The 27,643-nt window shown below is 45.1% G+C and overlaps 1 protein-coding gene across 4 annotated transcripts in view; it reads right to left on the bottom strand.

Annotated features, from left to right (window-relative positions):
* Positions 1 to 18,492: 18,492 nt before the first annotated feature.
* The window catches only part of LOC144486545 (NACHT, LRR and PYD domains-containing protein 3-like), an 83,817-nt gene continuing 74,666 nt past the window's right edge, over positions 18,493 to 27,643 (bottom strand). For 3 of the 4 annotated variants that reach the window (XM_078204595.1, XM_078204596.1, XM_078204597.1), the window contains one exon: positions 18,493 to 20,458. In XM_078204595.1, coding sequence (XP_078060721.1) covers positions 20,371 to 20,458 — 88 coding nt within the window. In that variant the 3' untranslated portion in view covers positions 18,493 to 20,370. The remainder of the gene's footprint in view (positions 20,459 to 27,643) is intronic. The other variant, XM_078204598.1, reaches the window with a different exon arrangement.

The following is a 27,643-nucleotide window of genomic DNA, read 5'->3' as shown; positions in this document are numbered from 1 at the left end:
TATAATATAAGGACGAACAAGACACTTACGAAAAAAGGTAACAGAGGCAGCATCACTTTGTGATGCGGAAATTAGTATTGGGAAATGTCTTGTTGCTCACAGAGGCTGTAAGAATCAACGTGGACTAAAGGAGAATCACTCAACTATTGTACATAGTTCATAAATACATACCTTTAAAAACATGCCAGCTGTTTGCTCACAACACTGATGGTAATACACGAGCAGCGAGAGAGGATAAAGCATAAAAATCCGGATAACTGCTCTCCAATTAGGACGATAAAACTATTGTTTTGCCGCTGTGATCAAATAAAGGTTCCTTAAGTATTCAGAAGTTCGATATATGACCTATGTTTTAGATGATGAGGCCATGTGCATTGCACACAGTTGTGCTCACACTCACAAAGTGACTAAGGGAAATGTGAGGAGGGCAGATGGGATATTAAAAGTGTCAGGGAATGTGCAGGAAATGTCATATTGAGTACAAACTGGGACAATTGTAAGTCATACACTTTGTCAGAAGAACAGAAACACGGGCTGTTGTTTCAATGCAGAGGGACTACAGAAGATTGCAGTGGAGAAGAGCTTGTTTTTTTCATTCATGGATCAGGAAATGTCATCTTACATATACAGCAAAAAATGGAATGTTGACCTTTACTCAAATAGGACTGCAGCTCACATCTAGGGAACTCCTGCTACAACAGGCCAGTGCATTGGTGAGGCCGCATCCAGAGTTGTTGCGGACTATTTCTCATATTTATCCAGTAATAAACTTGCATTGCAGGCAGTTCATAGAATTTACTCGGCTGTTTCCAGGAATGACGGAGTTGTCGTCTGAGAATAAACTGAATAATTTGCGCCCATACCAATGGGAGTTTAGAGGAAAGAGAGCGAATCTTACAGAAACAGGTCATATTCTGACCTTTTCAATGTCATCGGATATTGTCATTCATGGGACAACCAAGAATTCCGGGAAACCGTTCCAAAATAACATGAGAAAACTTCAGATTCTGTGTGGATAAAAGTATGGAGTCCGAATGTCAGTTTACCAATGATGACGAATAACAAATGTTCTTCGAGGAAAGAACAGTAAGGGGGATAAACACACTCTGATGTGGTGCAGGCTGACCAGTGTGTGCTGAATTGGATATGGTGGCTGCGAGAATTCACCCCAAACAACGACAGATGTGCGTCATGTTGCTCATTGGAAAATGACCATCTTTGAGTGAATGCAGCTTCAACTTAGCACTCATGAGAAATGACGTGGAACTTTATTTCCAACTTACAAACAGAGCTAAAAATAGGTCAGAACAACAGGGACTTAACACAGGTGCCGTCATCTGTTTGTTCAAAATTTCAAAAAACACTGAATAATTATGTAATTTCTATACCCAGTGGACATTCCGCAGAGTATAAGTTAAAGACTTTCTGAAAACAATGCAAAGTTTATCTGAGGCAGATTTCCACCAGTATACAGAGAAATTGACCTCTATACGGAATACAATGCATCGTCCAATGCAATGGGTCAAGAAAATATTCTATACGGTCATTGCTGTCATTGGTGTTCCTGGTAAATCACAAATGCTTTAAAATTGTGTGAATCTATGTGTGAGTCTGTGCCTGCTTTTAATCTGTTCAATGTGCCATATGCTGTTTAATGTGTTATACACTGACCTGATGCTGACCATTGTGCAGATATCTGTGATATTTTCCCAATCGCTTGCATGATTTAATTCTGGTTCCTGCACGGAAAATCAATCTGTGGCCACAATTCCGACCAACTGTAAAGCGATTATTTCTTGAGTCCCACAGTGGGTACTGTTGAATTAGATATCAGAACACGGAAAGTTTCTGAGGGCAAGTTATAATACAGGTATCTGTGATTGTGTGTTAGATTGGCACTAACTGGAGGGGACACTGACCATGCAAAATTTGGGCTCTGAGTCACCGGGAAATTGTGCTGATTGTGACTATCAGAACATGTGATAATGGAACAGGAGTAGTGCATTCATACCTTCCCCACTATTCAATAAGATCACGAGTGACATGACTTTTTCTCAATTCGAATTTCCTCCCGTCTGGCACTAACACTTTAGTCGTTTATTGATCAAATAAATCTACTGAAATCTGCATTGAATATATTGAATGTCACAACAGCTGCGGCTTTCTGAGAAACAGACTCGACAGACAAATCACTTTCTGTGATTGATAGAAATAATCTCTAAACATCCCAAAACCAAGAGAGACCTCTTCTTTTGACTTGGGACCTCCATTTGTAGTCTCCATTCCAAGAGGAGTCACCCACTTGGTACCCATCATTTCAAGAGCCCTCAAGATCTCAAAAACATTAAAGTAAAATACCGCTGATGCTGAAAAACAGGGATTGAAACAGCAAATGTGGAAACATCTCAACCAGTCTGGCAGCGATGGCACATTATCACATTGTTTGTGGGAGTGTAATGAGATGAGTTTGCTCAGCACAACAGGAGACCTACCAGGGAGAAGAGAAAAGCAGATTCAAGAATGTGGTTTTCCACGACTTGTGGAAAGTGAGGAATGGAAGCGGGAACAAGAGCCATGCAAGGATCTATCAGGGAGAATATAGATCCAGATCCTGGTTCAGGGCCACTCGCTTACCTGGAAAGAGCAGGAAGAGGAATCCAGGGAAGTTTTGGGGAGTTTGTAATTAAAACAATTCCTGTCATCGCAGGAAAGTTCGAAGTTAAATGGTTGGTGATCGAGTTTACTTAGAGATGGGGCCAGAACAGATGGTGAGACTTCCGTGTTATTTGAAGTTTTATTAATCCTAATGAAACTAATTACAATAGGGAAGTCAATTCTTCATATTTCTAACATTATTAATGCAAGAAGTCAGGCTATTTATTTGGCAACATGTTTCAATGTTGATTAGGTTTATTAATATTTTTAGAATTTCTCAATATTTGTAAATGTTGTGGTTTATTAATGATGGTATGGTTTGTTGAATCAGTTGCTTTTATTAAAATAGAAAGGAATAATGGCATTGAAAATTGTATATTGCACAATTATGTTTACTATCAGCAGTGTTCAAGTGATCAGCTGCAATGAACAGTAAACAGCAGAAGCAGCACCTCTGGAATGGGCCATCATCATCTCAGGGATAATTCGGCCACAGTCAACGTTTATTCCCAGCAAAGGGAGAGGCAGAGAGAACAATTACAGAGCTCACTGTATACTGAAAAAGACAGGGATTAAGTTCAATAAGGAAACGTAAGAACAGATCGAGGATGTTAACATGACGAAGGACCAGATTAACTGTAGAAAGGAAAGAGAACTTACAAACAACTCAAATAAGAGAAGCAAAGAGAAAACAGGATAAAATAATGGCTTCTTGCTGTAAGAGAATATCACAGTTTTAGTTTGAATTACAGATAGTAAGAGGACAAACGGGGCGAATGGTGGTGGGGGGGGGGGGGGGGGGCGGGTGGTGTCTGATTTATGATTGGCGATATAGGTCATAGTTACCATCAAGTGAAGAGTTAACATTCACTTTTAAGAGGGGAGACTGCAAATCTCAAGTACCCAATACCAACCAAGCAATCCACCAATGGGACTCATGCATCCTCAGTTTAGATTCTTATCTGTAACTCTTCCCCTCCTCCATCATCCACCTCACTGTCAGTTCAAGAAGGCCGATCACCTTCTCAAAGGCAACATGGGCTTTCACACAAAGTGTTGGTCTTCTCAGAGGCGTGCCTCCGCCATGAAATAACATGTTAATAAGAGTTGCTGTGTCATTTCCATGTTCTGTTCCCTTCTCTGTCTACAGTTAATTTAATGGCGATTCTGGTCCTGCTCCGGGGGAAGTGTGGCCTCTCCAGCTGCACCACTCGCTACCTGGTCGCCATGGCAGCCGGGGATCTGATGGTTATTATCTTTGAGATCATACTGCGGCGGTTCTCTTTGTATTATTACCCACGGTGTTTCCTGGACTTGACCCCCGTGTGCAGCGTTGTCAGTGTCCTTCGCCGTGCAGCCATGGACTGTTCTGTCTGGTTCACCGTCATGTTCACCTTTGATCGATTTATCGCCATTGGTTCCCAGAAGCTGAAAGTTAAATATTGCACCGAGAAAACTGTGGCTGTGGTTCTTGCAACAACAACCATTCTACTCTGTCTAAAAAATGTGCCTCGTTACTTCCGATATGAACCCAGGAAAATAATCAACAATGTATCGTGGTACTGTAAAAGTAAGAGAATCTTTTACATTGATCCTAGGTGGCAGGGGTTCACTAACTTTTCAACAGCATTAACTCCAATGATCCCATTCGCAGTAATTCTGATCCTTAACGCTCTGATTTTCCGACGCATTTTAATGGCCAGCCGAGCTCGCAAGTCACTGAAGGGTCAGAGCAAGGGAGACAAACACAGTGACCCAGAGATGGAGAGTAGAAAGAAGTCTATTATTTTACTCTTTGCCATATCCAGCAACTTCATAATTCTGTGGTTATTCTATGTTTTGTATATGCTTGGTGTGCCAGAACTCTTTTTAGATGACAGTGGTTTTGATATCTTTGAGGACATCGCCTATATGCTGCAGAGTTTAAGCTGCTGCACAAACACCTTTATTTATGTGGCCACTCAGACCAAATTCAGAACAGAGTTAAAGAAAATGCTGAAATATCCGTTTGTATCGATTGCTCAGTACATTTATTGAAACAACAGTTTTAAAAAATCCATCGTGTAAGGGACAGGAACATGGTGGCCCTGTGAGCAGAGATATGACAGATATCCAGCTCAAGAAGAGCAAGATGAAACTGGGGAGGAGGTGACGTAAAGTGTCTGCAGGAATGAACTGCATTAGAGGGATGTGCGCGGCGCAGGGAGAGAGAGAGAGCGGAAGAACCAGAGCTCTACTTCTACAAGGAGGTCAGACAAGGCAAGGAGAAGCCGCGAAGGACAAGAGATGAACTTGACATAACCCAGAATAAAGAGATCAGAAACAACGTCTCTCCTGAATGTATTGATTTAAACAGTTCTTAAACTTGACAACTGCGGAAAGGGAGGTTGTTAATTTCTCATTTCAGGGTATCTCCTGGACCGAAGGGGATTTTTAGCTGTCAGCATGTTCCCGTTTCTGCGATTCTGTTCTGTGAAGAGGACAAGTGTGTGGCTTTCTACATGACAGTAATGTTGCAGAAACAGATAAAGGGAGAGAGGGAAAGATAAAGAAAAAGAATCAGGGAGAGAGATAGAAACGGCTGGATGTTGTCTGTTAGAGGCAGATGGAGCGGTGAAAGCCTCGAGTGAGGTGTGGGGGGCCTAAATGGGGGACAGGGTCTCCATTTAATTCTGAGGGTCCTGGGATTTCACTGTCCCAGCCTCACTCTGCCTCACTCTGTACCTCTGTATACTAATTGACCACATTTAAAACGCACTCCACACTGTTGATTGCATCTTGTGGGATCTTGCTCACCACCAGGGGCTTCACTTTAAAAAAGCCATCATGCTTTTCATGACGGATGTTTACCCTTTGAGGGACTGAAGGGATATATCCAGACTTGAGAAACTGCCCACTGATACAGAGGTGTGTGTGTGTGTGTGTGTGTGTGTGCTTGTCTGTTTTTCGGGCCGTGTGTCTTGGTGTGTTTTAATGTATGTGCGTGTGTCTGCGTGTGACAGTGTTTGTGTGTCTGTTTGTGTGCATGTGTCTATGTTTGTGCGTGCTGCACGTTGCTGTGTGTTTGTCTCAGTGTCAGTGTATGCATCACTGTGCGATTGTACTTGCGTGTGTTGGTGTGTGTGTGTGTGCGCACCTGTGTGTGCGTGTGAGCCCGCCTGTGTATGTGTCCCAGTATCTGTGTGTGTGCCTCAGTGTTGTGTCTCCATGTGTGTCTGTTTGTGTCTCAGTGCGTGTGTCTCAGTGTTTGTGTTTGTCTGTGTGCTTGTCTGTGTGCGTGTGTCTCTGTGAGTGCATCTCTATGCGTGTGACTGTGTGTGAGTGTGTGCGTTTTTCTAGGTGTGTGTTTTGTGTCTGTGTTCATGTGTTTGTGTGTGTGCATGCGTGTGTGTCTATGTCTCAGTTTATGTTTCTGTGTGTACAGCTTTATGTGTTCCGTGTGTTTGTGTGTATGTGTCTTCTTGTGTGTGCCTATATATATGTGTATGTATGTGTGTGAGCGTGAGTGTATGTGTGTTAGTTTGTCTCAGTGCGTTTGTGTGTGCATGCTTGTCTGCATGTGGGTGTGACGGGAGACAGACTGAGGTAAGACAGTGAGGGGCGACTTTGAGGCATCGCACAGTGCGGGAATAATGCGAAGGGAAAAAGAGTGAGGGAGGAGAGAGTGAGATGGAGAGATCAAGGCGGAATAGCGCAAGAGGAGGATAGAGCGACGGGTAAAGAGTGTAACGGGAAAAGAGTTGGGGAGAATGTGAGGGAAGAGAAAGTGAGGGGGAGAGTGAGTGAGTGGGAGAAGGGTTTTAGGGTGCGAAGGAACAGTGTGATGGGACAGAGTAAGAGGGGGAAGGAATAAAGGAGTTGAGGGAGTGAGATACTGGGTAAGGGACGAGCAGATGGGAGAGAGATTGTTGAGGTGAGAGGGGAGTTAACAGAAAGCAGAATATACGGGCCAGTTTGAATTTAATCTCAATTCATGAATTCTAACTTTCTATCTGAAGGAATTCACATCTGAGGAGTCCAGTTAAAAATCCCAGTGACTCTCTCACTGTGATGTTGCTGAAGATGCTGTATTTAGTAAGTGGAAATATTATATCTCACAATGAGAAAATTAAATTTAATGCAGATTTCTAGAGCAAGCAAATCCGAATTGAGTTAAGAAGAATACAACTGTACACAATGCTCCAGGTCTGGTCTGGCCAAGGTTCTGTGCAATTGCAGCAAGACATCTTTACTGCTTTACACAAATCCCCTTGCGATGAAGGCCAACGGACCATTAACCTTGCTAAATGATTGCAGTCCCTGCATGCTAGCTTTTAGAGTCCCATGAACAAGGACACCCAGAACTTTCTGGACATCATCTATTTCCAATTTTGCACCATTGCATAATTACCTTGTTTCTCTGTATTTTCTACCAAAATTGGAGAACTGGACACTTATTCCCGTTATATTCCATCTGCCCTGTCCTTGCCCATTTACACAGCCTGTCCAAATCCCGCTGAAGAGCCATCACAAGTGTGTGTGCGCGTGGATGGGTGGGTGTGTGTTTGTGTGGCTTCAAGGTGACTTAAACAAGTTGATTAAGTGGGCAAATACATAGGGAATGCAATGAAACGTAGATAAAATAGTATAATGTAATTAAATGTGAATTTATCCATTTTGCACGGAGAAACGGAATGGTATAGTATTCTTTAAATGGTGACATAATAAATTTTAGAAAATTCAGAAATCAAATTCACAACAAAGTGTTGGATTGGACATGTTCAATTATAAACCCAGGATTAAAGTTCAAACATACAATATGTTCTCACTCCTCATTAGTGTCCTCACAGTTACTTCCCTGCCTTCCTTAATATCATTAGCAAATTTATAAATGATAGATTTCGTTCCTTCATCCAACTTACAGATATAGGAACAGCAGCACAGATCATCGGTACGTATACCGTTAAAAAGTGGACAGAGAAAATCACAAGGAGCACCAATCAGAGCGAGAACAGGATAATAAAAGTACTGAATAACATAAAGTGCGTATTCGATCCGTGTATTCATCCATCTGGCTGTAGTGGCAATGTGAAGCCACACTGATAAACCCCTTTCCAATGTTGTAACATTCGAATCTATTGTTCTGAGATCCTGATCCATTGCAGTTTCATCCCAAACTATTATTCTCAGATTCTCATCCATTGCTGAACCGTTCCTAATTATTGCTCTCAGAATTGGATCAATTGTTGTCATCTTTCAAACTACAGTTCCAATCCCTCCCATAACTCTCACTTGAGCCACCGTTTCCTGTTGCTGCTGTTAACAGTTCATAACTTATCGAGGTGACTCCCTTATTAATGAAACAATGACGCCCTCCCGTGAGGCATAATTGTCATGAATCCATGAAGAATGAAATTAATTTCTGTCACTAAACAAACAGGTTACGTTAACCCGTTTTGATTTTTGGATTCCGGGGCTTCAAAAACAACAATGGTCAGTTGACTGTCCGTGACTAGTTTAACATTATTTAATATAGTTATTGATAACAAACAGTTTGGCTGAAGCAAATTATCTGCATTGCCGAGACAAATCGACAGTTGACAGCTGATCACTGATCCGAGAGGAGCACCGAGAGAGTGGCAAGGAATGCACTTTTTTTTCCTGCATTCTCCAGGCACATCATGTGTCACCACTTTGATATTTGACATCAAAACGGTATATTCCCTGAGACAGATTGGACAGCCAACCACATTCGGGATCAGCATATTTGAATCATCGACTCTACCCACCATCATGTGCCCCCCACCCCCCAACGTCCCCTCCCACTCCCCCCCCCTCCCCCCCGCCACCCACCCCCCTCCTCCCCCCCCCCCCAAGAAAAATTACCATCCACTTTCCCCTTGCCCTCTCGTATGTCGCCACTCAGGCTGATTCTCTAAGCCTGGTTTGTCGCAAACCTCAATCCAGACATCCATTCACAAAGGTCACCTAAAAATGGGGTGTGGGGTTTCGTTTGGAGGGGGGTCCGAGCGTTAGTGAGGTGATAGAGTGGAAGTAAGATGACAGAGACTGAAAGTGCATGGGCATTAACACAAACTAGCGGAAATGTTCGACGTAGAGGAATATGAGAGGGAGGATTAATTCCGGGGCCGAATGGCAAAACGTTGGAGTGTCAATTTGAGGTGAATTGAGACCAGGATCCTGAAGCAAGATAACTGATGAGAGTTCAAATAATTAACAAAAAAAGCAGAGTCAATTGCTTCGAGATACATTGAAGTGAAATTCAATGATATTCAATCCCACCAAGGCCCTATCCCTGTAACCCCATATGTTTACCCTGCGAGTCCCTCTGATATTAAGTGGCAATTGAGCATGGCCAATCATCCTAACTCGCACATCTTTGGTACGTGGGAGGAAACAGGCGCACCCGGAGGTAACCCACGCAGACATGGGGAGAATGTACAGACTCCATACAGACAGTCACCCGAAGCCGATATTGAACACGGGTCCCTGGCGCTGTGAGGCAGCAGTGTTATCCACTGTGCCACCGTGCCCCCCCTGTGAGACTGCAAATCCCAAACTTAACCGGGTGAATGGCTTCCCAAAAGGAAAACCAAATGTGAAACTTCGATTCTGCAAGGACAGAAATATTTTTTTGCAATGTATGATCTGGTACATGTAAGGAACTTAGGGGATGGTTCCGATGAGTCCATGGCATTTTTATGAAAGAAAAAAAACATGACCAGATACTTACAAGGCAAATTTCAGGCAAAAGCGCTAAACAGAGAAATATCGAAACCAAAAGTAGGAGTTCGCCATTCGGCCCCTTGAGCCTGCTCCGCCATTCATTTCGATCATGGCTGATCATCAAATTCAATATCATGATCCCCTGCCCCCCCCCCCCCCACTCCCCCTCCGCCCTCCCTCCTCCCCCCCTCCCCACCTACCACCCCCCGCCATATCAATATACCTTGTCCCCTTCCGCCGCAAGAGCTGCATCTCATTTCTTCTTGAAATCAGACAAAGTTTTGGTCTCAATTACAATCGGTTGTACTGAACTCCACATGCTCACCACCTTCTGGGTGAAGAAAATTCTCCTCACCTTAGCTCTGAAAGGTTTAATCCGTATCCACAAACTATGACTCCTAGTTCTGGACTCCCCCCGCCATTACAGAGATTCTTTCGGAATCAACCCTGTCTAACGCTATTTGAATTTTATCAATTTCTCTGAGATCCCCTCTCACTCTTTTAAATTCAAGGGAATCTAATCCTCACCGGCTTAATCTCTCGTCATGTGGCACACCTGTCATAGAGCCATAGAGGTTTACAGAATCGAGACAGGCCCTTGGGCCCAAATTGTCCATGCCGCCATTTCTTAAACCCATGTAACTTCCTGAACGCTTTTTAAAAGACAAAGTTGTACCCGCCTCTACTACTAACTCGGGCAGCTTATTCCAGACACTCACCACCCTCTGTGTCAAAAAATGTCCATCTAGGCCCTTTTGCATCTCTCCCCTCTCACCTTAAACCAATGCCCTCTAGTTTTAGACTCCCCTACCTTTGGGAAAAGATATTGACTATCCAGCTGATCTATGCCCCTCATTATGTTATATACTTCTATTAGATCTCCTCCAAGCCTCCTACGCTCCAGAGAGAGAAGTCCCAGTCTATCCAGCCTTTTCTTATAACTGGAAACATCTAGTCCCGTCGCATCCTAGTGAGGCTTTTCTGCACTCTTTCCAGTTTAATAATATACTTTCTAGATTTGGGTGACCAGATCTGTACACAGTGTTCCAAGTGTGGCCTCACCAATGTCTTGTCCAACTTCAACAATTCGCCCCAACTCCTATATTCAGTGTTCTGACTAATGTATACTCTGTGACTCCGCTGCCGCACACACACTCACTCCCTCATTCCCACACACCGTAACACTCACACACCCACTACAGTATAAACTTACACTCTCCAACCGCCCCCCCCCCCACCAAATACAAACTTACCCGTTCACGCACTCTCTCCCTCACTCCCACACAGCAACACTCACACCCTCACTACAGTATAAATTTACACTCTCCAACTCCCCCATCAAATTCACACTCACCCGCTCACAAACTCAGTCGCTCTCTTACCCCACACGTAATCACTCACTGTCTGACTCAGACAGATGCACACGAACAATCTAGAGTCTCACTCTCTCTTCCAGTTACAGTCACACTCAAGCTTTCTCTGCAACACACTCACTTCCTCAATGCAACACAACCACAATCCGAATCTCTCATTCCCTCACACAAATATAGACCTCACTCACTTACATAGATACACTCAAACAAGCACAGACAAAACACCAAGTCTATATCCCTCACACTCATGCATGCACTCCCAATTTCACATGCAAGTTAACATTCACAAACACACACAAACACTCTCTTTGTCTTTTCCCACGCTCACAGACACACACACACATTTCTCTCTTGCACACCTTTCTCTCACACGTACAATCACACTCATTTTCACATCCCCACAATCTCTCACCCACACTCGCACATGTCCTGTCTCTGGTCTTTCTGACACAACACAGACACATACACGAACACACACATGCACGCACACAGGCAGAGTTTATTTTATTTTGTTCAGGTGCAATGTTCCCAGGCAACAGTGAATGGAGCAGTAAAGCTGAACATTAAAATAACTTTTTAATTAAAGTGTTTACTTTGTTCTATGTCCATTGTCTATGTGACTGTGTATTTCACTTTCTTGCAACTAACCTATTTACTGGTTTGATACTAACACGTGGAACATGTGGTCTCTCCAAATGTGTCACCTGCTAGTTAGTGGCCATGGCAACAGCAGAACTATTTGTAATTATTTTCGACGTGATAATGAAGCAGATTCCGCATGTTTACCTTTTACATTTTTTATTATTTGCCGCACTCTCTCAAAGTGTGCAATATCCAATATACAATTCTTCATACAGCCACGGACTGTTCTGTCTGGTTCACCGTGACTTTCACCGTTGATAGATTTGTGGTCAGATGTTGCGGAAAGCTGAGAGGTAAACACTGCACCGTGAAATCGGCAGCGGTGGCTCTGGGAACAGTAACTGGGTTGAGCTGTTTAAAAAACATGTTCTGGCGTTTTACGTTCATATGTTCATATGCGTTTATAAAAAGACTATGGCTTTGTAGACTTACAGGCGGCTTTATAAGCTCCCCTATGTGGGCATCAATCGAATTGCGGCAATATATTTTAACACCTTGTATTCCATTTATCCTGATTATAATGCTCAATACCTTCACCGTCAGAAACATTTTAGTGACCAGCAGAACCCGCAGGAGACTCCGTGCTCAGAGCATTGAGAAGACTCACCTCGACCCAGAAATGGAGAATAGGAGGAAATCCATCATTTTACTGTTTGCTATATCAGCGAATTGTATTCTGTTATGGGCATTGTTGGTGTTTTCTTCGATACAGACACGCATGACATTTCTCCCGATTACGGATATTGCTGTGGGCTATTTTATCATGCAATTGAGCACCATGCTTCAACTTCTTAGTTCCTGCACAAACACTTGCATCTATGCAATAACACAGACAATGTTCAGGCAGCAGGTGAAAACTATGCGAATATATCCCTTCAGTAGAATTGTGAAATCTATCCAATGATTCAAATAGATGAATAATTGAAATTTCCCATGAAGTCAAGATCTACTCTTACTTGTAAATGGACCAATTCTTTTAAGTTGTAGACAGCGGGTGGTTGGTTCATGTCACTGTCCATGTGCACCAACTGTCCTGAACTAATAGAACATGTGGTGCATCTTAATCTAGGATAGGAAAGGTTGGCTGGGGGGCGGGGGGGGGATGGTAGGGGAATGACAGAGCGGGGGGTGGGGGGTGGGGGAAGTGGGGTGCAGAGCCTGTCATTATGGCAACAGAACTGGCTGAAGAATATCTCTGTTGCAATAGGGATGGAATGCAGGCAAAATGATGGTAGCAGAGCAGGGCGGAGAATTGCCGCGAATCAAACAAAGCATGGAAGGTGCCAGCACTGTGCTGGCAGAGCATGGGTCAGAGCACTATGTGTTTTCACAGAGCAGGGATGGGACCTATAACTAGGGTAACATGTTGATGAGCATCTGTTTTGGGGCACAATTGTAATGATGTTAATCTCTTAGTAACGCAATACGAATTGTGCTGTCATTGTGGTGAAACGTGCAGCTCTGGGATATCTCTTTAGTTGCAGCGATGTGGTGTGGCAGTTTTCATCTAGAACAAAGAACAAACAAAGAACAATACAGCACAGGAACAGGCCCTTCGGCCCTCCAAGCCCGCGCCGCTCCCCGGTCCAGGATTGAATCCTGAATCCAGGATCCCCGCCCAATTTTCCAGCCTATCTACATACCAATATCCTATCCACCGAGCTGTCCCTCACAGCTACGATGCTTTGTTCATTACAACCTATTAACTTACCCCCACCCCCCCATTCCAGACCATGTGATCTCCAGGGAGAGGCGAAAACCCAGAGTGAAAAACCCCAGGGCCAATATGGGGAAAAAAAATCTGGGAAATTCCTCTCCGACCCCCTGAGGCGATCGAAACGAGTCCAGGAGATCACAATGGCCCTGATCACAAAATGCTTCCCAACCCTAGTCATTTCCACTTCCACGAACACCATATGAATTCCCTGCCCCCGAGACAGGTTCCCAACTATCCGCAGTCTCACTCTGTACTGGCACCAGCAAGATGATCATAGAATGAAGCCTTGAAACGAGAAACCAGGAACAATTAGCCCGCGCCGCTCCCTGGTCCAAACTAGACCACTCTTTTGTATCCCTCCATTCCCACTCCGTTCATATAGCTGTCTAGATAAGTCTTAAACGTTCCCAGTGTTTCCGCCTCCACCACCTTGCCCGGCAACCCATTCCAGGCCCCCACGACCCTCTGTGTAAAATATGTCCTTCTGATATCTGTGTTAAACCTCCCCCCCTTCACCTTGAACCTATGACCCCTCGTGAACGTCACCACCGACCCGGGGAAAAGCTTCCCACCGTTCACCCTATCTATGCCTTTCATAATTTTATACACCTCTATTAAGTCTCCCCTCATCCTCCGTCTTTCCAAGGAGAACAACCCCAGTTTCCCCAATCTCTCCTCATAACCAAGCCCCTCCATACCAGGCAACATCCTGGTAAACCTCCTCTGTACTCTCTCCAAAGCCTCCACGTCCTTCTGGTAGTGTGGCGACCAGAACTGGACGCAGTATTCCAAATGCGGCCGAACCAACGTTCTATACATCTGCAACATCAGACCCCAACTTTTATACTCTATGCCCCGTCCTATAAAGGCAAGCATGCCATATGCCTTCTTCACCACCTTCTCCACCTGTGACGTCACCTTCAAAGATCTGTGGACTTGCACACCCAGGTCCCTCTGCGTCTCTACACCCTTTATGGTTCTTCCATTTATCGTGTAGCTCCTCCCTACATTATTCCCACCAAAATGCATCACTTCGCATTTATCAGGATTGAACTCCATCTGCCATTTCCTTGCCCAAATTTCCAGCCTATCTATATCCTTCTGTAGCCTCTGACAATGTTCCTCACTATCTGCAAGTCCTGCCAGTTTTGTGTCGTCCGCAAACTTACTGATCACCCCAGTTACTCCTTCTTCCAGATCATTTATATAAATCACAAACAGCAGAGGTCCCAATACAGAGCCCTGCGGTACACCACTAGTCACAGGCCTCCAGCCGGAAAAAGACCCTTCCACTACCACCCTCTGTCTTCTATGACCAAGCCAGTTCTCCACCCATCTAGCCACCTCCCCCTTTATCCCATGGGATCCAACCTTTTTTTGGAATTTTTAGAATTCCAAATTCTCGAACTTTTAGAATTGGAGGATCTGTTTATGTTGGTATGCGTTAACAATATTTCAGTGTCTATGTTCGATTTTCTGCCCATTAGATTCAGGGCCCCCATTAGTTTCAGGGTCTTTGTCAGTATAAAGGTATCTTTCAGTTGCAGCAACCTTAATTGCAGTCTCACCGAAGAGCCCCCATTCCAGACCCCTCCCCCTTCAATCACTGCAAATCACAAACACTTTTAGAACAGTACAATTGCATCTAATGGGAACTCTCTGCTTGGACATTTTCATGTGAGTGTACATTAAAGCAATGTAAATGCCACCAGCTTACAGCTTCAGTGATGTCATTGGGGGGCTGCAGCTAAGCTGTGGCAGTCGGGTGATAGGGTTCTTTTCCTTTGGGCTTTCAGCTACGTTTTTGGAAGCAGTTTACCTGCAAGCTAAGAAGCAGACTGCTTTTCTCCCTGTTTTTTTTCTCTTTGTTTGGTTCTGCCTTAAAGGATCTGTGTTTTGGAAAAATCGATCCGACGACAACCTCTTCTGACTTTCTTCACAAGGAAAATGTGGCAAATAAGAACAGGAGGAGACCATTCAGCCCATCGAGCCTGCGCCGACAACAGTCCCACCCTATCCCATAACACCTCACACTCACCCTGCTGATCCCACTGAAACTAGGGTCAATTTGTCATGGCCAATTCACCTAACCCTCACATCTTTTGACTGTGGGAGGGAACCGGAGCACCCAGAGGAAACCATGACCAGCCATGATCACAATGGATGGCACAATGCATCACAATGGATCACAGGCTTTGAATTGAGGCCTAGTCACATAGGCCTTGACTTGAGGACTTGTCACATACAACTGGAATTGAGGCCTCGTCACACAGGCCTTGAATTGAGGCCTAGTAACACCCAACTTGAATTGAAGCCTAGTCATACAGGCCTTAAACTGAGGCCTAGTCTGCAGGTTTTGTATTGAGGTCTAGTCACAGAGAACTTGAATTGAGGCCTAGTCACACTGACCTTGAATTGAGAAGGAGACCAAAGAGGTGGATAAGGGTAAAGCAGTTGATGTGGTGTATATGGATTTCAGTAAAACATTTGATGAGGTTCTCCACAGTAAGCCATTGCAGAAGATACGGAGGCATGGGATTGAAGGTGATTTAGCGCTTTGGATCAGGAATTGGCAAGCTGTAAGAAGACAGAGGGTGGTGGTTGATGGGAAATGTTCATCTTGGAGTTCAGTTACTAGTGGTGTCCCGCAAGGATCTGTTTTGGGGTCACTGATGTTTGTCATTTTTAAAAATGACCTGGATGAGGGCGTAGAGGATGGGTTAATAAATTTGTGGATGACAATAAAGTCGGTGGAGTTGTGGACAGTGCAGAAGGTTGTTGCAGGTTACAGAGGGACATAGATAAGTTGCAGTGCTGGGCCTGAGAGGTGGCAAATGCAGTTCAATGTGGAAAAGTGTGAGGTGATTCACTTTGGAAGGAGTAACAGGATTACAGAGTACTGGGCTAATGGTAAGATCCTTGGTAGTGTGGATGAACAGAGAGATCTCGGTGTCATTATGCTTAGATCCCTGAAAGTTAGCACCCAGGTTGATAGGGTTGTTAAGAAGGCGTACTTAGTGTAGCTTTTATTGGTAGAGGGATTGAGTTTTGGAACCAGGAGGTCATGTTGCAGCTGTACAAAACTCTGGTGCGGCCGCACTTGGAGTATTGTGTACAGTTCTGGTCGCCGCATTATAGGAAGGATGTGGAAGCATTGGAAAGGATGCAGAGGAGATTGCCTGGTATGGTGGGAAGGTCTTATGAGGAAAGGCTGAGGGACTTGAGGTTGTTTTCGTTGGAGAGAAGGTTAAGAGGTGACTTAATAGACGCATACAAGATGTTCAGAGGATTAGATAGTTTGGATAGTGAGAGCCTTTTTCCTCGGATGGTGATAACTAGCACGAGGGGACATAGCTTCAAATTCAGGGGTGATAGATATAGGACAGATGTGAGAGGTAGGGTCTTCACTCAGAGAGTAGTAAGGGCGTGGAATGCCCTGCCTGGAGTAGTAGTGGACTTGCCAACATTAAGGGCATTTAAATGGTAATTGGATAAACATATGGATGATGTTGGAATAGTGTAGGTTAGATGGGCTTGAGATTGGTTTCACTGGTCGGCACAACATCGAGGGCCGAAGGGCCTGTACTGCGTAGTAATGTTCTATGTTCTATGAGGCCGAGTCACACAGAACTTGAATTGAGAACTAGTCACACAGGCCTTGAATTGAAGCCTCGTCACACTGGCCTTGAATTGAGGCCTCGTAACATAGGACTTGTATTGAGGCCTTGTCACACAGGCCTTGAATTGAGGTCTAGTCACGCAGGCCTTGAATTGAGGCCTAGTCACACAGGCTCGGAATTGAAGCCTAGTCAGAAAAGCTGCATTATACCTCAGGTACAAAGAGCAAGTCCCTGTCCCACCGCAACCCCCCTCCCTCACCCCTAGTGAAACTGAACAACCCTTTCCATCCACAAATCCCACCACCCTGTCTAAAAACACAAGTAGGACTCGGGGATGGAGAACAAGCCTTTCCCCAGGCTCAGAAATGTGAATTTCAGCTCCCTCTCCCTCCCGAGTGAGAGAGGGAGACTGAGAATGTTACAAAGAGAAACTCAGTAAAAGTAGATTGAAGCGCTGCCCTGGGCTCTCACACAGCACCGTGACATTACTGAGAGTAAAACACAGGCACTGTCCAATTAAACCGGGTCCCAATCGCAGCCTTTTTCATTCCAGGCCCTTGTGAGAACTCGATCGGAACAGCCTCTCTACAGCTCTGCCTTACCCTGTTCCTCTCGATATCCCACCCTCCTTTCCCTCAATCTTTTATGTTTAAAATGTGGACACTGATGCAGTGTGAAGAATATGTGGCGGGGATGAGACACAGAGCATGAACGCACAGCAAGATCCCACACACACACACAGTCTGAACATGTCCAGTAACAACGTGATATTTAAGTGTGGGTTTCGGTAAAGCGAGTGGGCAATGAGGGACCACATCCCTCCCTCTCTCTCCCTCCCTCCCTCCCCAGTTAAAATAATGACAAGTCACTCCAGGTTTGTTGCTCTTTGTACATTTGACATGAACAGGGAACCTTCCACTTTTGGCGCAGTCACTCCTGTTTCCCTCTCTTTGTTACCTCCACCAGCTGTCCCTATCCACCCCCCTCCTCTCTCTCTCCTGCACTTGATGATCTATCTCTCTGCTCTCTGCCTGTTTATCTCCACCTATCTCTGTACGTACCCATCGCCCTCCTCCCTCTCTCTCTCTGAGATGAATCTGGATTGAAATGCTCTCTGAAAGGTTTCTATCTGACCATTTTAAATCGTGTCACCCTGTGACCTCTGTTTGTGTTGATCACTGATTCATTGAGAAATGAGGCTGGGGGCAGTGGTGGGAGATGGAAGCATCACAGTCAGTTATCAGTGCACTGAATATGGGGAGCGGAGCCACGGTCTCCCAGCAAGATCGGCTGCAGGGAAAATACACACAGCAAGATCCCACAAGCAAACTACTCTGTTACCCTCCTGTTTCCCCCCTCTCACTGTTACCCTCCATTTGCCATTTCTCTGTCTCTCATATAATAACTCACAATCAAAGGAGAACGATGGGGGGGGGGGGGGGGGGGGGGGAAGAGAGAGAGAGAGAGAGAGAGAGAGAGAGAGCAGGAAAACCCACAATCACATCCTGAATAAAAAGAATTTTTTTTAACCATCGAGTTCTCCCACTTCAGCACTGACACTGTTCGGGAATGAAGCAAATACAAAAGGACATTCTAAGGGCCCCCTGAGATTAGACGTTGAATTGAGGCCTGAGGTCTTGAGGTCTTTTCAGTTTCACACTCACTGTTAGCTACAGTATTTATACTAGTTCCGCGCTCTTTATTAGCTTGTGTACGTATTAGTTTCAGCATTCCAAAGATTCCCAATTAGCATTTAACTAATTTACCAATAAGCATTTAATTGCAAATAACTAGTTCTACAGATGATAAAATTAGGAATATTCATTACAATTACAGAGCAGCAGCATTAACCCGAAATAACCCTCGACTCAATAACATGGATCATGTCACATACTGAGCAGTATTCAGTTAAAACTAGCACAGACCAGACAACACAATAACGTTAGTTTAAATTGCAATAATAGATGATATGAATAGTTTGTTCTGAAGAAATGATACTAATTTGAAAGTGATTAATTCATAGTCTTTGAAGAATTTCCCCGATTCAATGTGATGCTTTTAATGGTATAGAATATCTACCCACTTTTCAGCGCCGGCATCTGCAACTGTAGATGGATGAAAAGCAACAATCTGACAAACACCAGGTAATATCTGTCATGGTAAAATAAACAGTTTGATAAATAATGGTAATATCTGACAGCATGCATCTCTCCTGAGATCTTTGGGATAATCCAAAATAAATCATACATTGTGCTTGTGATTGTGTGTTTTTGTGTGGGGATGTCAGTGTCTCTGTGTGATTGAGATTATAAATCAGAAACACATTCCACCTTTGGATTGGAATCACTTTAATCAACCTGTGCATTCGGGATTTTAACAGTTCCAGAAATAATTGAAGTAACATTTACCGTGTGTGTGTGTGTTGTGGGTTAAGGAATGGAAACCCTGCTTCACCAGAGTCAACACTGAAACTATCCCAGATAAATATGTGGGAGCTTTTGTTGAGGGTGATAATTGGCAGGGTAAACGGGGGGCGAGAGTGGAATGAGAGCATTTGGATTCCAATGGAGCTGCTCTCTGTATCACCGAAACCTGTGGAATTGTAAAGCAAGAGCTGCAAAAGGGGAATAGTGTGTTTGGAAATTATTTTCTGTTCGAACACGGACAAAATGTGATTAAAGGTTGTAATTGTGTCTCAAAATGTTTGTATTTCCAATTTTCAGAGAATCAGTCTGTGAGATTGAGACAATTATCTTGGAAACATTAATAGAACCGTTAGCAAGATCCCCTGTGTAAGATTAAACACTGACAATGTCTGACACAGGAATTACAGAGTGCAGCACAGTTTACCCACTCCCATTCTGAATGGGATTAGTGTCTGATAACTGCACCAAGTGTACACATTACAGTCTGAGATCATCCCCAACTACAATCTCCAGACAATATCTCCCAGAGGGAATGAGGAAACAGAGTTCATGTACAGTGTCTGGTGATAAAAGGGTTAATTCACCAGCCAGGGTTCCTGCTGCAAACTCCAATCCCTGTCAATATTGTTCAATATTCACACTACAGTAACCGGTTCCCAGATGCAGACATGGGACTGACTGAACTTGTCTGAGGCTCACAGAGAGCAGCGCCTGCAGTAGCTGTGAGCCGCCAGCAGATGGTGGCATTGTGTCACTTTAATCACCAGATAGTGAAAGAGGTTTTGAGGAGAGACTGGTGGAGCCTTTAATTCATTCACAGAGACAGAGAGGAAACTCTGACAAGATTGACCAATCTGCCCTCTGCTGGGTACTGTCAGAATCACACACACACTGTTCTCTCTCTGGAGAATGATCTCTGCTGCTCCATTTTGAAAGGAGGTCGAAGACTCTGTTGCTGAGAACACTGACAACACATTGCTGCTTAAACAATGGTTTGCAGCAATCTTTCCTTCAATGTGGAGACTAAAACTACAACAGTTTTCCAGCTGGGAAACCAGGTAAGCAGGGAAATCAGTGCCAGGCTGGAGGGGCTGATGGAATAGGGAGGGAGAGGGGCAGGAATGAAGGGTTTGGAAGGAGCTGTCGAAGATCTTCACAATTCAGGATTTCACTGTAACCGGTGGAGCAGTAATGTTTATAGATTGAAATGTTCACACGAACACACTCAGTCCCCGTCTGGACCCCCGCAGCGACTCCAGGTGTGTCTCTCCATTTGGACTGAACTGATTTTGCTGCAGCCTGAAACAGTAAAGATGAAACAGGAACTAAACAGATTGAACAACAGAGTAAATAACAGGAGACTGGAGTTAATGGGACAAATCTTCTGGTCTCTGGATCGCCAGAGACCAGACACACATCCGAAGATGAGCATTGGGACCCTGTGGATGTCCTGACGCACTGATCTACCTGGGAATTGTCCCAGAGGTATTAACTACTATTGGGGAACTCCCCTGCTGCAGTTAGAGTCAGATACTTGGGACAGATCCACAAAATTTACCTGGATAGTTACTCAGGTAATGTTAGACAGCTCACCACCTGGGCTAATACCTGAATAGCACAACCGAGTCCCCCAATCACTTCCCACTGATCCCCAAACAACACCTCCCACAATCTGACTAGACCCACTCATAGAGTCACAGAGGTTTACAGCATGGAAACAGGCCCTTTGGCCCAACTTGTCCATGCCACCCTTTTTTTTAAACCCCTAGGCTAATACCAATTGCCCGCATTTGGCCCATATCCCTCTATACCCATCATACCCATGTATCTAAATGTTTTTTAAAAGATAAAATTGTACCCACCTCTACCACTAACTTTGGCAGCTTGGTCCAGACACTCGCCATCTCTGTGAAAAAAATTGCCCCTCTGGACTCTTTTGTATCTCTCCCCTCTCACCTTAAAGCTATGCCCTCTAGTTTTAGACTCCCTACCTTTGGGAAAAGATATTGACTATCTATCTGATCTAAGCCCCTCATTATTTTATAGACCTCTATAAGGTCACCCCTCAGCCCCTTACGCTCCAAGGAAAAAAGTCCCAATCTATTAGCCTCTCCTTATAACTCAATCCATCAAGTCCCAGTAGTATCCTAGTAAATCTTTTCTGCATTCTTTCTAGTTTAATAATATCCTTTCCATAATAGGGTGACCAGAATTGCACACAGTATTCCAAGTGTGGCCTTGCCAATGTCTTGTACAACTTTAACAAGACGTCCCAACTCCTGCATTCAATGTTCTGACCGATGAAACCAAGCATGCTGAATGCCTTCTTCACCACTCTGTCCACCTGTGACTCCACTTTCAAGGACCTATGAACATGTACCCCGAGATCTTTTTATTCTGTAACTCTCCCCAACGCCCTACCATTAACTGAGTAAGTCCTGCCCTGGTTCAATCTACCAAAATGCATTACCTCGCATTTGTCTAAATTGAACTCCATCTGCCATTCATCAGCCCACTGGCCCAATTGATCAAGATCCCGTTGCAATTGGAGATAACCTTCCTCACTGTCCACCATGCCACCAATCTTGGTGTCATCTGCAAACTTACTAACCATGCCTCCTATATTCTCATCCAAATGATTAGTATAAATGACAAATAACAGTGGGCCCAGCACTGATCCCTGAGGGCACAACGCTGGTCACAGGCCTCCAGTTTGAAAAACAACTCTCGACAACCACCCTCTGGCTTCTGTCAAGGAGCCAATTTTGTATCCATTTAGATACCTCACCCTGGATTCCGAGAGATTTAACCTAATGCAACAACCTACCATGCGGTACCTTGTCAAAGGCCTTGCTAAAGTCCGTGTAGACAACATCAACTGTACTGCCCTCATGCTATCTTCTTGGTTACTCCTTCAAAAGCTCAATTAAATTTGAGACATGATTTTTCACTCACAAAGCCAAGCTGACTGTCCCTAATCAGTCCTTGCACCTCCAAATGCCTGTAGATCCTGTCCCTCAAAATAATCTTCCAATAATTTACCCACCACAGACCAGTGAGGGCCTGTAGTTTCCAGGCTTTTCCCTGCAGCCTTTTTTAAACAAAGTCACAACATTTACCACTCTCCAATCTTCAGGCAGCTCACCCATGACTATCGATGATTCAAATAACTCGACTAGGGGACCCGCAATTTCCTCCCTAGCCTCCCACAACGTCCTGGGATATATCTCATCAGGTCCCGCAGATTTATCTACCTTGATGCGCTTTAAGGCTTCCAGCACCTCCTTCTCTGTAATATGTACACTGCTCAAGACATCAATATTTATTTCCCCAAGATCCCTAACATCCATGCTTTTCTCAAAAGTAAATACTGATGAGAAATATTCATTTAGGATCTCAACCATCTCTTGTTGATCCTTAAGAGGCCCTACTCTCTCCCTTGTTACTCTTTTGCCCTTTATGTATTTGTAGAAGCACTTTGGATTCTCCTTTGCCTTATCTGCCAAAACAATTTTGTGTCCTCCTGATTTCTCTCTTAACTCTACTCCTACACCCCCGATACTCAAGAGATTCACTTGATCCCAGCTGCCTATGCATGTCATGTACCTCTTTCTTCTTCATCTTGACCAGGGCCTCAATATCCCGAGTTATCCAGGGTTCCCGACTTCTGCCAGCCTTGCCCTTCACTCGAAGAGGAATGTGTTTACCCTGAACCCTGGTTAACACACTTTTGAAAGCATGCCACTTACCAGACGTCCCTCTTCCTTCCCACAGACTCCCCCAATTAACTTTTGAAAGTTCCTGCCTGATACCATCAAAATTGGCCTTGTCCCAGTTTAGAATATTAACTTTTGGGACAGACCTATAATTCTCCATCGCTATCTTAAAACTAATAGAATTATGGTCACTGGTCCCAAAGTGATCCCTCACTCACACTTCTGTCACCTGCCCTTCTTATTTCCCAAGAGGAGGTCAAGTTTTGCCCCCTCTCTCGTCGGGCCATCCACATACTGAATGAGAAATTCCTCCTGAATACACTCAACAAATTTCTCTCCATCCAACCCTCTAATACTATGGCTGTCCCAGTCAATGTTGGGAAAATTAAAATCTCTGACTATTACCACCCTATTTTTCTTGGAGCTATCTGTCATCTCCTTACATATTTGCTCCTCAATTTCCCGCTGACTATTTGGGGGCCTATAGTACAACCCTATCAAAGTAATTTCCCCCTTCTTATTTCTCAGTTCCACCCATATAGACTCAGTGGCCGAACCCTCGGATATATCCCCTCTCAGTACGGCCGTGATGCTTTCCCTAATCAAAAGTGCAACTCCCTCTCCTCTCTTACCTCCTGTTCTATCTTTCCTATAGCATCTGTACCCTGGAACATTGAGCTGCCAGTCCTGTCCCTCCCTTAGCCATATTTCAGTAATTGCTATAATATCCCAGTCCCACGTACCCATCAATGCCCTGAGTTCATCTGCCTTGCCCGTCAGGCCTCTTGCATTGAAATAAATGCAGTTTAATCTGGACTTCCCTTGCTCTGTCTTGCTTCTGTCTGATACTAGGATTACTGACACTGCCTTTACTAATTAATGTGCTCTCTTTAACTTCCGTGCTGTCCTCAAACTTCTCTTCTGTCTCCCTACTGCTTTGGATCCCACCCCCCTGCCAAACTAGTTTAAACGCTCCCGAGCTGCTCGAGCAAATCTCCCCGCCAGGATGTTAGTCCCCTCCAGTTCAAATGTAACCCATCCCTCTTGAACAGATCAGCCCTTCCCCAGAAAAGATCCCAAAATGATCCAAAAATCTAAATCCCTGCCCCAGCTCTCAAGCCAGTCATTCATCTGCCTAATCCTCCTATTCCTACTCTCACTAGCACGTGGTACCGATAGTAGTCCTGAAATTACTACCTTCGAGGTCCTACACGTTAGCCTTCTGCCTAACTCTCTGTATTCACATTTCAGGACCTCATCCCTTTTCCTCCAGATGTCGCTGGTACCAATATGTACAACGACCTCTGGCTGCTCACCCTCCCCCTTCAGAATGTCCTGCAATCGCTCAGAGACGTCCTTGACCCTGGCACCAGGGAGGCAACACACCACCCTGGAGTCTCGATTGCAGCCACAGAAACGCCTGTCTGTGCCTCTAACTAGCGAGTCCCCTATTACTACTGCTCGCTTGCTCTTTGCCCGACCCTGTCCCACAGCAGAACCAGCTGTGGTGTCACAGGCCTGGCTACTGCTGGTATCTCCCCCTGACAGGCTATCACTCCCGTAAATCATCACTACCTCCCCTCCAGCCCGACTACCTCCCACTAGCCCTTGAACAAATCTGACTAAACCTCCCAACTTGGCCTCATCCGTCCCAACCTCTCCTGACCTGACACAGAAACATGGAAGATAGGAGCAGGAGGCGGCCATTTGGCCCTTTAAGCCTACTCCACCATCCATCACAATCATGGCTGATCGTCCAACTCAATAGCCTAATCCTGCTTTCTCCCCATAACCTTTGATCCTGTTCGCCCCAAGTGCTGTATCCAGCCGCGTCTTGAATACATTCTTGACTATATCTCTGACTTAAACGGATTGCTCAAGAAGCAACCCCAACCCACTACTCTCCAAAGCTATTAACCAATCCCAACCTCCGACCACGCAACCAAATCTAACGAGACACCCAACATTACCAACTCCCAGCCACCATCCAAACTGCTGATTAACCCTCCAACCCAACACAATACAACTCGACCACCCTCCCGACACCCAGAACTAATCCTTGAACCTCTCCTCAGCTCCCTGACGAACCATTCATCCAGCGACACATCAACACATTCACTCCCCCAATCAACTAACACTTAGTACACCTGTACAAGAGGGAGGGGTCACAACTAAGTTGGAAGGGCACAAATATCCTGGCTGGGAGCTTTGCTAATGCAGTTCGGGGGGGTTTAAACTAGTGTGGCAGGGGGGTGGGGATCAAACTATTAGGTCTATAAGTGTGGTGGCTGGGGACGAGCTTGGGGCTGGGACAAGGCTGGCAAAGAAGAAGAGCACCCTGGGGGAGGATGACCTCACTGAGCCTGGGGGTCTGGAGTGCTTATACTTCAATGCAAGGAGCGTAGCAGGTAAAACAGACGAACTTGGGGCCTTAATGCGCACGAGGAATTTGGATGTGGTTGCGGTGACAGAGACTTGGTTGAAAGAGGGACAGGACTGGCAGCTGAATATTCCAGGGTACAAGTGTTTTAGGCAAGACAGAGGAAGGGCCAAAAGAGGTGGGGGAGTAGCGGTATTGGTTGGAGAGCATATTACAGCGGTGCAGAGGGAGGACAATTCGGAGGAGTCGTGTAGCGAGTCACTCTGGGTGGAGCTTAGAAACAGGAAAGGCGCAGTCACTATGTTGGGGGTGTACTACAGGCCCCCCAACAGCCCAAGGGAAGTGGATGAATGGATATGTCAGGAGATACTGGATAGGTGCAGGAAATATAGGATTGTTGTAGTGGGAGACTTCAATTTCCCTGGTATAGACTGGAAATCGCTGAGGGCAGGGACTCTGGATGGGGAGGAATTTGTAAAATGTGTACAGGAGGGTTCGTTGGAACAATATGTGGACAGCCCGACTAGAGAGGGGGCTATACTGGACCTGGTACTGGGGAATGAGCCCGGTCAGGTCTTCAAAGTTTTGGTTGGGGAACATGTGGCAAATAGTGACCACAATTCTGTTAGCTTTAGGATAGTGATGGAAAAGGATGAGTGGTGTCCCAAGGGTAAGGTGTTGGATTGGGGGAAGGCTAACTTTATTGGGATCAGGCAGAAATTGGCAGCTCTTGATTGGGAGAGGCTGATTGAGGGTAAATCCACATCTGGTATGTGGCAGTCTTTTAAGGAACGGTTGTTAGGGCTACAGGACAAGCATGTGCCTGTAAAAAAGAAGGATAGGAAGGGTAGGATTAGAGAACCGTGGATAAGCAGGGAAATTGAGGGACTGGTCAAAAGGAAAAGAGAGGCGTATGTTAGGTCCAATCAGCTAAAAACGGAGGGAGCTCTGGAGGAGTACAATGAAAGTAGAAAAATACTCAAACGGGGAATTAGAAGAGCAAAAAGGGGTCACGAAATATTCTTGGCAGACAGGATTAAGGAGAATCCCAAGGCATTTTATTCATACGTTAGGAACAAAAGGGTTGTTAGGGAAAAAATCGGACCTCTCAGGGACAAAAGTGGGGACTTATGCTTGGAGCCCAAAGAGGTAGGGGAGATCCTAAATGAATACTTTGCGTCGGTATTCACAAAGGAGAGGGATGTGTTGACTGGGAGTGTCTCGGAGGGGAGTGTTGAACCGTTGGAGAAAATCTCCATTACAAAGGAGGAAGTGTTAGGTTTGTTAGAGAATATAAAGACTGACAAATCCCCAGGGCCTGATGGAATCTATCCAAGGCTGCTCAGGGAGACGAGAGGTGAAATCGTTGGGCCTCTGACGCAAATCTTTGTCTCGTCACTGGACACAGGTGAGGTCCCAGAGGATTGGAGGAGAGCCAATGTGGTCCCGTTATTTAAGAAGGGTAGGAAGGATAACCCGGGTAATTATAGGCCGGTGAGCTTGACGTCCGTGGTGGGGAAGTTGTTGGAGAAGATTCTTAAAGATAGGATGTATGCGCATTTAGAAAGGAATAAACTCATTAACGATAGTCAGCATGGTTTTGTGAGAGGGAGGTCATGCCTCACTAACCTGGTGGTGTTTTTTGAAGAAGTGACCAAAATGGTTGACGAAGGAAGGGCCGTGGATGTTGTCTATATGGACTTTAGTAAAGCGTTTGACAAAGTCCCTCATGGTAGGCGAGTGAAAAAGGTTGGATCCCATGGGATAAAGGGGGAGGTGGCTAGATGGGTGGAGAACTGGCTTGGTCATAGAAGACAGAGGGTGGTAGTGGAAGGGTCTTTTTCCGGCTGGAGGCCTGTGACTAGTGGTGTACCGCAGGGCTCTGTATTGGGACCTCTGCTGTTTGTGATTTATATAAATGATCTGGAAGAAGGAGTAACTGGGGTGATCAGTAAGTTTGCGGACGACACAAAACTGGCAGGACTTGCAGATAGTGAGGAACATTGTCAGAGGTTACAGAAGGATATAGATAGGCTGGAAATTTGGGCAAGGAAATGGCAGATGGAGTTCAATCCTGATAAATGCGAAGTGGTGCATTTTGGTGGGAATAATGTAGGGAGGAGCTACACGATAAATGGAAGAACCATAAAGGGTGTAGAGACGCAGAGGGACCTGGGTGTGCAAGTCCACAGATCTTTGAAGGTGACGTCACAGGTGGAGAAGGTGGTGAAGAAGGCATATGGCATGCTTGCCTTTATAGGACGGGGCATAGAGTATAAAAGTTGGGGTCTGATGTTGCAGATGTATAGAACGTTGGTTCGGCCGCATTTGGAATACTGCGTCCAGTTCTGGTCGCCACACTACCAGAAGGACGTGGAGGCTTTGGAG

This window comes from Mustelus asterias, unplaced genomic scaffold (genome assembly GCF_964213995.1).
Source record: "Mustelus asterias unplaced genomic scaffold, sMusAst1.hap1.1 HAP1_SCAFFOLD_389, whole genome shotgun sequence".
NCBI lineage: Eukaryota > Metazoa > Chordata > Chondrichthyes > Carcharhiniformes > Triakidae > Mustelus > Mustelus asterias.
Note: the sequence above shows the minus strand (reverse complement) of the source record. Positions and strands in the feature narration are given on the sequence as shown.